Source organism: Aotus nancymaae, unplaced genomic scaffold, assembly GCF_030222135.1.
Source record: "Aotus nancymaae isolate 86718 unplaced genomic scaffold, 86718_ANA_hifiasm-v0.15.2.pri h1tg000010l, whole genome shotgun sequence".
NCBI lineage: Eukaryota > Metazoa > Chordata > Mammalia > Primates > Aotidae > Aotus > Aotus nancymaae.
In genome coordinates, this window is record NW_026988421.1 from 64,663,799 (window position 1) to 64,674,549 (window position 10,751).

The following is a 10,751-nucleotide window of genomic DNA, read 5'->3' on the forward strand; positions in this document are numbered from 1 at the left end:
AGTCTCACTCTATCTCCCAAGCTGGAGTGCAGTGGTGCGATCTCCACTCACTGCAACCTCTGCCTCCCAGGTTCAAGCAATTCTCCTGCCTCAGCCTCCCAAGTAGCTGGGACAACAGGCATGTGCCACCGTGCCTGGCTAATTTTTGTATTTTTAGTAGAGATGGGGGCTCATCATGTTGACCAGATTGGTCTCGAACTCCTAACCTCAAATGATCTGCCTGCCTCAGCCTCCCAAAATGCTGGGATTACAGATAAGAGCCACTGCACCCAGTCAGTGAAAATTCTTTCCTTTAAGAATGTTGAATATTGGCGCCTAGTCTCTCCTGGCTTATAGGGTTTCTGCTGAGGGGTCTGCTGTTAGTCTGATGGTCTTCCCTTTGTAGGTGACTTAGCCTTTCTCTCTGGCTGCCCTTAACATTTTTTCTTTCATTTCAACTTTGGAGAATCTGATGATTATATGTCTCAGGGATGTCTTCTCATGGAGTAACTTACTAGAGTTCTCTGTATTTCCTGAATTTGAATGTTGGCCCATCTAGCAAGGTTGGGAAAGTTCTCATGGATATCTTGAAATATGTTTCCCAAATTGGTTCTATTCTCCCAGCTCTTTCAGGTACCCCAATCAGTCATAGATTTGATCTTTTTATATAACCCCATATTTCTCCAAGGTTTTGTTCATTCCTTTTTATTCTTTTTTTTCTATTCTTGTCTGCCTGTCTTATTTCAGAAAGATAGTCTTCAAGCTCTGAGATTCTTTCCTCTGCTTGATCTATTCTGCTATTAATACTAGTGATTGCATTATGAAATTCTGGTATCATGTCTTTTTAGCTCTATCAGGTCAGTTATGCTCTTCTCTATCCTGGCTATTTTCTTTGTCAACTCCTGCAGTGTTTCATCATGATTTTTAGCTTCCTTACATTGAGTTAGAACAGGCTCCTTTAGCTCAGTGAAATTCGTTTTTATCTACATTTTGAGGTCTACCTCTGTTATTCCAGCCATGTCAGCTACAGTCCCATTCCAAACCCTTGCTGGAGAGATGATGTCGTCATTTGGAGGAGAGAGGGCACTTTGGCTTTTTGCTTTTTCTGTGTTCTTGTGCTGATTCTTTCTTATCTTTGTGGGCTTATCTACCTTCAATCTTTGATGTTGCTGACCTTTGGGTGGGGTTTTGGGGGTTTCTCCCCCTTTTGTTTTCTGGAGACAAGAGTCTCGTTCTTGTTGCCCAGGCTAGAGTGCAGTGGCACAATCTTGGCTCACTGCAACCTCCACCTCCTGTGTTCAAGCGATTCTCCTGCCTCAGCTTCCTGAGTAGCTGGAATTACAGGTGCCTGCCACCACACCCTGCTAATTTTTGTTTATTTTTTAGTAGAAACAGGGTTTCACCATGTTGGCCAGTCTGGTCTCAAACTCCTGACCTCAGGTGATCCACCTGCCTTTGACTCCCAAAGTGCTGGGATTACAGGCATGAGCCACCGTGCCCAGGCTTATTCCCCCCTCCCTACTCCCCACCTTTAACAGTCTGGCCACTTTTCTGTAGGGCTGCTGCGGTTTGTTAGGTATCTGTTCCAGTCCCTAATTGCCTCAGATTTTCCAGTACCTGGAGGTATCACCAGTGAAGGCTGTGAAACAGCAAAGTTAGCAGCCTGCCCCTTCCTCTGGAGCTCCATCCCAGCGGGGTACAGACCTATTGCCAGCCTTAACATACCATTAGGTGGTGGCTGGAGACCCCAGTTGGGAGGTCTCACCCAGCAGGAGGGAAAGGACTGGAAACCTACTTAAAGAAGCAGTCTAGCCCTGCTTTCATAGAGCAACTGAACTGTGCTGGAGTACTATTTCCACCCCCTACCCCCCACCACCCACTGCTGCAATCAGGTTGCGCTCTTCAAAGCCTGGAGGCTGAAACAGCTCAGTTACTGAAACAGCAAAGATGGTGGCCCTCCCCTTCCTCTGAGAGCTCCATCTCAGCAGGGTACAGACCTGTTGCTGACCTGAACACACCTGTAGGAGGTGGTTGGGTACGCCAGTTGGGAGATCTCACCCAGCTAGGAGGAACGGGATCGATGACCTGCTTAAAGAAGCAGTGTGGCCACTATACCATGCTGGGGTACTACTTTCACCCCAGACAGTTTCCTAGAGCAGCTATACCATGCTGGAGTACTGCTTTCACCCCCAGACAGTTTCCTACAGTGGCTGTACCATGCTGGGGTACTGCTTTCACCCCCAGACAGTCTCCTAGAGCGGCTGTACCATGCTGGGGTACTACTTTCACCCAGACAGTTTCCTACAGCGGCTGTACCATGCTGGGGTACTACTTTCACCCCAGACAGTTTCCTACAGCGGCTGTACCATGCTGGGGTACTGCTTTCACCCCCAGACAGTTTCCTAGAGTGGCTGTACCATGCTGGGGTACTGCTTTCACCCCCAGACAGTTTCCTAGAGCGGCTGTACCATGCTGGGGTACTGCTTTCACCCCCACACAGTTTCCTAGAGTGGCTGTACCATGCTGGGGTACTGCTTTCACCCCCAGACAGTTTCCTAGAGCTGTTGTACCATGCTGGGGTACTGCTTTCACCCCCACACAGTTTCCTAGAGCGGCTGTACCATGCTGGGGTACTACTTTCACCCCCAGACAGTTTCCTAGAGCGGCTGTACCATGCTGGGGTACTGCTTTCACCCCCAGACAGTTTCCTAGAGCGGCTGTACCATGCTGGGGTACTGCTTTCACCTCCAGACAGTTTCCTACAGCGGCTGTACCATGCTGGGGTACTGCTTTCACCCCCAGACAGTTTCCTAGAGCGGCTGTACCATGCTGGGGTACTGCTTTCACCCCCAGACAGTTTCCTACAGCGGCTATACCATGCTGGGGTACTACTTTCACCCCAGACAGTTTGGACTCCCTGCACGCTGGAATGACTGAGTTGTCCAAACAGCAAAGATGGCAGCCTGCCCCTCCCTCTGGGCACTTCATCACAGGAAGAAATCAAAACTCTGTCTGCCAGATAATATGGGTGGGCAGAGCTGGCTGGAAGCCCCAGTTGTGATGTCCTGTCCAGAGATAAGGAGCGGATCAGAGTCCCACTTAAAGAAGCAGTCTGGCTATGTTTTGGTAGAGCTAAGACTCTTAACAGTCAGGATGGCTTGATAACAAAAGCAGGGCAGCAGGAAAAAACAAAACAAAACTTCAGCCTTAGGCAACCAAATCTCTAATGCATTTTAATGTAAATAGAAGCTGGTAGAATGTTAAGATGAGAGGGGAGGGAAAAAACTGTAGAAGTAAACAGTCTCTTCCCTCTCCTCACCCTGGCCTGGCTCAGGTGGTGAATGACAAGATCGTGGCCAGCAACCTTGTGACAGGTCTACCCAAGCAGACCCCGGGGAGCAGCGGGGACTTCATCATCCGAACCAGCAAGCTGCTGATCCCAGTGACCTGCGAGTTTCCATGCCTGTACACCATTTCTGAAGGTTATGTTCCCAACCTTCGAAACTCCCCACTGGAAATCATGAGCCGAAATCATGGGATCTTCCCATTCACTCTGGAGATCTTCAAGGACGATGAGTTTGAGGAGCCTTACCGGGAAGCTTTGCCCACCCTCAAGCTTCGTGACTCCCTCTACTTTGGCATCGAGCCCCTGGTGCACGTGAGCGGCTTGGAAAGCTTGGTGGAAAGCTGCTTTGCCACCCCCACCTCCAAGATCGACGAGGTCCTGAAATACTACCTCATCCGGGATGGGTAATGCTGCTGCCGGAACCATCTCATCACCCCTAGTTTGTATCCGGCTTCTAAGTTCACAAGCACACCCAGTCATTTACTAAAACTGCATGGCACAACTGTCAGCTCTTTGTTAGTTCAGGAACCACTTACTGACATTTTGGAGGTAAAAACTAGTGAGGGAGAGGAAAGTAAAAAATGGCTCCTAGGCCAGCCAGGCACGGTGGCTCATGCCTGTAATCCAGCACTTTGGGAGGCTGAGGTGGGTGCATCACCTGAGGTCAAGAGTTTGAGACCAGCCTGACCAACATGGTGAAACCCCATCTCTACTCAAAACACAAAAATTAGCTGAGTGTGGTGGCAGGTGCCTGTAATCCCAGCTACTTGGGAGGCTGAGGTAGGAGACTCGCTTGAACCCAGGAGGTGGAGGTTGCAGTGGACCAAGATTGCACCACTGCACTCCAGCCTGGGTGACAAGAGCAAAATTCCATCTCAGAAAAAAAAAAAAAGGGCTCCAAGGGGTCTAGCCCACGTGACTGACTAGATCCTATTAACCAAAATGAAAAGATGTGTATAGAAAAGCAGATTTGAGGTAAAAATACTGAATTTGGTCATGCAAAATCATATAGTGAATAAATTAATTTTTCAGATACCTGCAGGATACCTAGGAAGAGAAGTTCAGTGGGCATTCAGTAGAAATGCTTTATCAGCTAGACTCAGTAACACAGTCTGGGCTAGAACTGAAGGACAGGGCAGCATCTGATTCCTTGCAGGATTCCCTGTAGGATTGAGTAACCTGCTCAGAGATGGCAGAGCATGGGTGGAGGTGGGGGCTGAGATCCCGTTCATGTGGCTGAGAGTGCAGGGTACAAGGAGGCAGCAGACATAAATTCCTCTTCTAAGAAGTTTGATAGTCAAGGACAGAGAAGAAATAGTTGGTAGATTTTAGGAGAAGAAAGATACAGATATCACAGTTTGGTTTTTTGCTTGGTTTTTTTTGAGGATGTAGAGCAGTGCGGGGTCTTGCTCTGTCACCCAGGCTGGAGTGCAGTGGTGCAAACACAGCTCACTGCAGCCTCGATTCCCCAGGATCAAGTGATCTTCCCATCTCAGCCTCCCAAGTAGCCAGGGCTACAGATGCACATGACCATGCCTGACTAATTCTTTTCTTTTTTATTTTTTTAATAGAGGGGAAAATGGAATGTTTATTCAATATTCTTACTCTTTTATTTTTTCCAGAGATGAGGTCTCACTTTTTTGCCCAGGCTGGTCTCGAACTCCTGGGCTCAAGTGATCCTCCTGCCTTGGCCTCCCAAAGTGCTGGGATTATAGGTGTGAGCCACCATGCCTGGCCCCCTCTGCACTTGTTTTATACAAAGGAGAGTTCCATGGTATTTCCTAAGGATCCTTGGTGTCCTGAGGTACTCATGAGACCTAGCCCTTTTCACAGCCATTGCTTACATTCCCAGGAAAATTACACTCAAACCCAAACTCATAGCAGTATCTCATGAGCTTCTTCCTTGTTCTCCATGTCAGGAGGGATACAGTCTCAGGTGGGGTCAGGAGCTGCAGCTTAATCAAAGGGAGAAAGTCCAGCGCAAACAGCTCAGTGCCCTCGGGGGCTTGCCCTCTGCCGGCAGGCCTGTAGGCTCTTGGACATTACTACGTTGCTTTTACTCCTCTTGTTTCTCACCACAGCCAGCCTTCACCTGCTGCTATCAATCTCTTGCACAGTGATATTTCATCCCTTGATGCACATTAGGACCAACTGAGATGCTTTTTAACAAATAGCAATGCCCCAACCCCGTCCTCTGTATTCCATTTCTGTTGTCTTAATTCCCACCTTCATTATCTTTCACCTGGACAGCAAAGCAGTCTCTCTCTTTCTCTCTCTTTCTCTCTCTCTTTTTTTTTTTTTTTTTTTTTTTGAGACGGAGTTTCGCTCTTGTTTCCCAGGCTGGAGCGCAATGGCGCGATCTCGGCTCACCGCAATCTCCGCCTCCTGGATTCAGGCAATTCTCCTGCCTCAGCCTCCTGAGTAGCTGGGATTACAGGCACGCGCCACCGTGCCCAGCTAATTTTTTGTATTAGTAGAGACGGGGTTTCACCATGTTGACCAGGATGGTCTCGATCTCTTGACCTCGTGATCCACCCGCCTCGGCCTCCCAAAGTGCTGGGATAACAGGCTTGAGCCACCGCGCCCGGCCTCTTTTTTTTTTTGAGAATGAGTCTCGCTCTGTCACCCAGGTTGGAGTGCAGTGGCGTGATCTCAGCTCACTACAACCTCCGCCTCCTGGATTCAAGTGATTTTCCTGCCTCAGCCTCCCGAGTAGCTGGGATTACAGGCGTGTGCCACCACACCTGGCTAATTTTTTGTGTTTTTAGTAGAGACGGAGTTTCACCATGTTAGCCAGGATGGTCTCAATCTCCTGACCTCGAGATCCACCCACCTTAGCCTCCCGAAGTGCTGGGACTACAGGCGTGAGCCACTGTGCCCAGCCAGCAGCCTCTTAACACAGCCTCCAAAACCTCATCTTTCACAGCTCAGCTCCACAGAGCCCCTGGGTGATCCATTCAAACAGAAAATATGATCTTGTCACATCCCTGCTGAAAACCTTTTAATGGTTCTTTATTACCTTTGGTCAGTAAATCTGCTTCTCAGAAGGTGTGCTTCCAGCCTCAGGTTCTTGTAGCTCCTTAAGCTCATTTTCATAATATGGAAAGTGCCATCCTGAGCTACTCTGGACGGGCAGCAGCAGAGGACATCTGCAGACCTGTGGGTTTCTTGCCATCCTAAGATGATTTCTAAAAAGTTTTAAAATGAAAAGTAGAGGCAACATTTTTTATTTATTTTTTCAATGACTAGATCTACTTTTTTGCAGTGGGAGGTAGATTATTGTCCCTTTTTACTTTAAAAAAAAAAAAAAAAAAACTTTAGTGGAGTACTATTCACATATGATAAATAGACATATTTAAAGCATGTAGTTTGACAAGTTCTGATAAGTATACCCATGAAGCCATTATGACAATCAAGATATTGAACATTTCTCTCACCCCAAAAGATTTCCCCTGCCCTTCATATTTACTTTTTGCAAAAATAAGAATATAATCATAACTCACTTACTGAGAAAAACATGTAACTTATAATCTTAGTAAAGTTTGTGAAACTTATTTATATATGTGTTATTCGGACTGTCAGTGAAGGACTATTTACTTTATTGATTGACCGATTGATTGAGACAGAGTCTCACTCTGTTGCCCCGGCTGGAGTACAGTGGTGCAATCTCGGCTCCCTGCAACTTCCACCTCCCAGTTCAAGCGATTCTTGTGCCTTAGCCTCCCAAGTAGCTGGGACCACAGGCATGTACAACCACACCCAGCTAAGTTTTGTATTTTTAATAGAGATAGGGTTTTGCCACGTTGGCCAGGCTGGTCTCAAACTCCTGACCTCAGGTGATCTGCCTGCCTTGGCCTCCCAAAGTGCTGGGATTACAAACATGAGCCACCACGCCCAGTGGTGCTATTTACTTTTATTCTAGGCAGTTCTAAGAAGCTGCACTACTTATTTGGCAGCCCTTAGCATACACAGAAGAGAAAAAATATATATGCTTTAGAAGAAAAAAGCATAGACAAAAATGGGAAAACCACAGCAGTGTGGCCCTACTTTGTAAGCAGGCAAATCATCCCATCTGTGGTGCTCCACAAGAATGATGTGTGCGAGACCCTCCAGCTCTTGGTGTGCCTCATGGGCCCTTACCCTCTGACCTCAGCCCTTTCAGTTTCTGCTCCTGCCAAAGGGAATTATTGACAATTCCCAAACTCTCACTCCTGAACTTCTGACTTTATGCACGCTGTTTCCTCTGCCTGACATCTTCTTCCCCACCTTTTCTTCCTGTCTGATTCTTACTGGTTCTTCAAGATTCATGGAGGGTTTACTTCCTCCATGAAGCCTTTCCTGGTATCTTTCCATCTGAACTCAAAATCCTTCTTCTTTTTTCTTCTTCCTCAATTCCTAGCATACAGTAAGGGTCATTCAATATTTGCCAGGTTAACAATTGAATGAGTCTTTATAATAATCATAATCTGGGGCTAGTCCACAAACCTAAAATAAGCATAACTCACTTTACTTATATTTATAAATTGTTTGATTATTCATTTCTTTGATTTTTCATTGTCCTCAGCTTAAATTTAAATCAAGTTGGTTCTCCCCTGATATTGAACGCATTGATTCACTTCCCTCTAATTTTGGTTGGCGTATGCTCTGAGAATTCAAAATAATTTAACACAAGCCTAAGCTAAATATAACTAGAAAGTTAATCACCAGGAAAAGAAATATATTGAATTCCAAAATCAAGCATTGAACAAGTTTTTGATAAGCAATTAGTTTTGATTCCATTATACCATTGTTACTTTCTTTCAGCACATGAACTTGGAGTTCAGAACTAGCATTGTCTAGTCATAGCAAATCCAGAGCCAACATTTGTCCTGGATTCTATTCTGAATGTGTGACCTTGTAATAACCTCTTCTGCTTCATTTTTTCTTTTAAAGAAAAATAACAGTTATTTTGAGATAAAGATAAATTGAAAATGCTCAGGCATTTAGATTAAAAGTTATTTTAATGTCAAGACTTACTATTATCTTAGATACTGGACTATAAACTCCTTGACGTCAGAGACCATATTATTCATCTTTATGTCCTCTGCAGCAGCCAGCACAGTGTCTTGAATAGATTAGGTATGCAGTGGATATTTATTATAGAATATAATCAGAAGAGGGTATAAATGAATTTTACCTCAGGAGAATAAAAATGAGTAAATAAATACAAGAAATAACAGAAACCTCTTCGGTTCAGTGGAATGAAGTACTGGTAATAACACTAGTCAAGATGCCTTATTTTAAGACAATTTTGTTGGATTTTTCAAGCACACTGAAACAACAATTAGCAAGGAACTAGATAGCAGTCTGGCTGGGCACCATCGTGGCTCATTCCTGTAATCTCAGCACTTTGGGAGGCTGAGGTGGAAGGATTGCTTCAGTGGTCTTGAGTTCAAGACCAACCTGGGCAACATAGCGAGATTCTGTCGAAAAATGAAAAAATTAGCCAGCTGTGGTGGCACATGCCTATAATCCCAATTAGGGGCTGAGGCAGGAAAATTTCTTGAGCTCAGGAAGTTTAGGCTGCAGTGAGCTATAATTGTGCCACTGCACTCCAGCCTGGGCAACACCAAGATCCTGTTTCAAAACAAAAGCAAAAAAAGAAAAAAGAAAAAAAGTGGTCTGCGCATGTGGATCAATTACCCAGTTTCATAGGCTTTAACATCTGACCCCCACTTTTTTCCTGGCCCAGAAGACAGGAACTATTAGGTACCCACTAAAATGCAACTATGTCCAGAAAACACAAAAGTTCCTCTAGAATTTAGAATGGGAAAAATAATATGAGGGTGATTCTTGGTCTATAAGAAGTTTCATGAATATCCAAGACTTTGGCCTCAGCTGGTGGGAACATGGCTCAGTACAGCCTCTGCCTCCTGGCTTCAAGTGATTCTTATCCCTCAGCCTCCTGAATAGCTGGGACTACAGGTGCATAACACCACGCTTGGCTTTTTCTTTCTTTCTTTCTTTCTTTAGAGACAGGATCTTGCCATGTTGTCCAGGCTAATCTTGAACTCCAGGGCTCAAGCGATCCTCCCACTTCAGCCTTCCAAGTAGCTGGGACTACAGGCAGGTGCCACAATGCCTGGCTAACTTTTTGTATTACTGGTAGAGACAGGGTTTCACCATGTTGGCCAGGCTGGTCTCAAACTCCTGAGTTCAAGCAATGTTCCTGCCTCAGCCTCCCAGAGTGCTGGGATTACAGGCGTGAGCCACCTCACCTGGCCGGGAGTGCTTCTTTTCCCCTAGCTAACCCTGAGGTGAACCTAGGAGTTTCACTTTAAGCAGTAGACCTGAGATTAAAACCCTATTAAACTGCAATTTAACATTAAATTTGGGAAAAGAGAGATTAAAACAATTTGGAGGTTTGTGACTTTTACCCAATAGAACCAGTTAGTATCTAAGAAACTTGGATATTTATGTCACTTTGATGCACACACTGCAGTTCCCTCACTTTTGTATCCCCTTCAGTGGTCAGTTGCTATTAGGGGTCGAGTGCCTAGTTATTACATTTTGTTAAAGAAAAGCCTTCTCAAATCAATACTAAGGTACATAGAGGCAGAATTCCTGCATTATATTGCAAATGGAAAGACAGCCTTACTAGCAAAAGGTATCTTTGAAATAAATGGTATTGCTGTTACGAATATTTAAATGCATTAACAGGAAGCAGTGGTGCCCAGTTTGTGGGTACAGAGAACGATAAGTGGGACAGATACTATTAGTAAGGCTAGGTCTGAAGAGGACTTCATAGGGGAAAATTTGATTTTTCTTTCATTCCCAAAAAGCTTGAGTACAGTCCAGCCGCCTCCACCCCTTTGGCCCTCCTTGGGCCAAAATGTTGGACTGGACTGTTTTTCCATCTCTGTTGAAACAATCAAGTCTTATGTGCTATCTGCCCTACTTTCAGCTGTGTTTCAGATGACTCTGTAAAGCAGTACACATCCCGGGATCACCTAGCAAAGCACTTCCAGGTCCCCGTCTTCAAATTTGTGGGCAAAAACCACAAGGTGAGTTGAACATCTTTAACTTATAACCCCTGAACCTGAGCCTTTTTTATGGTGTCCCAATGCGTTGAGGTTCTAAGAGCCCTCTGTTAGGATCTGCATGGCCTCAAGAAAAAGTACAGAGAAACCGGCCATCTAGAGGCTTAACCCTTTCATGTATGTCACACCCCCACCACCCGACAAAATAATTGTGCTGTTCAAATAAAATACTATAGGATCATAATTTAAGATCTTTGTGGGCAGGTACGGTTGAAAAGCCAGTGCGGTGATTGGTCAAATGGCAAGGGATATAGACAGGAAATTCACAGAAAAGACAAATAGTGAAATGTTCACTGAAAATAGTACTTAAGTGCTGATGAAAACAATTATAAGACACCATTTTATAC

General features: G+C 45.3%; 1 protein-coding gene across 4 annotated transcripts in view; it reads left to right on the top strand.

Annotated features, from left to right (window-relative positions):
• The window catches only part of OIT3 (oncoprotein induced transcript 3), a 44,188-nt gene that overhangs the window by 28,292 nt on the left and 5,145 nt on the right, over positions 1–10,751 (top strand). For 2 of the 4 annotated variants that reach the window (XM_012460255.3, XM_012460254.3), the window contains 2 exons: positions 3,314–3,729; positions 10,269–10,368. In XM_012460255.3, coding sequence (XP_012315678.2) covers positions 3,314–3,729; positions 10,269–10,368 — 516 coding nt within the window. Of the gene's footprint in view, positions 1–3,313; positions 3,765–10,268; positions 10,369–10,751 lie in introns of those variants that run through there. The other 2 variants (XM_012460257.2, XM_012460256.2) reach the window with 2 other exon arrangements.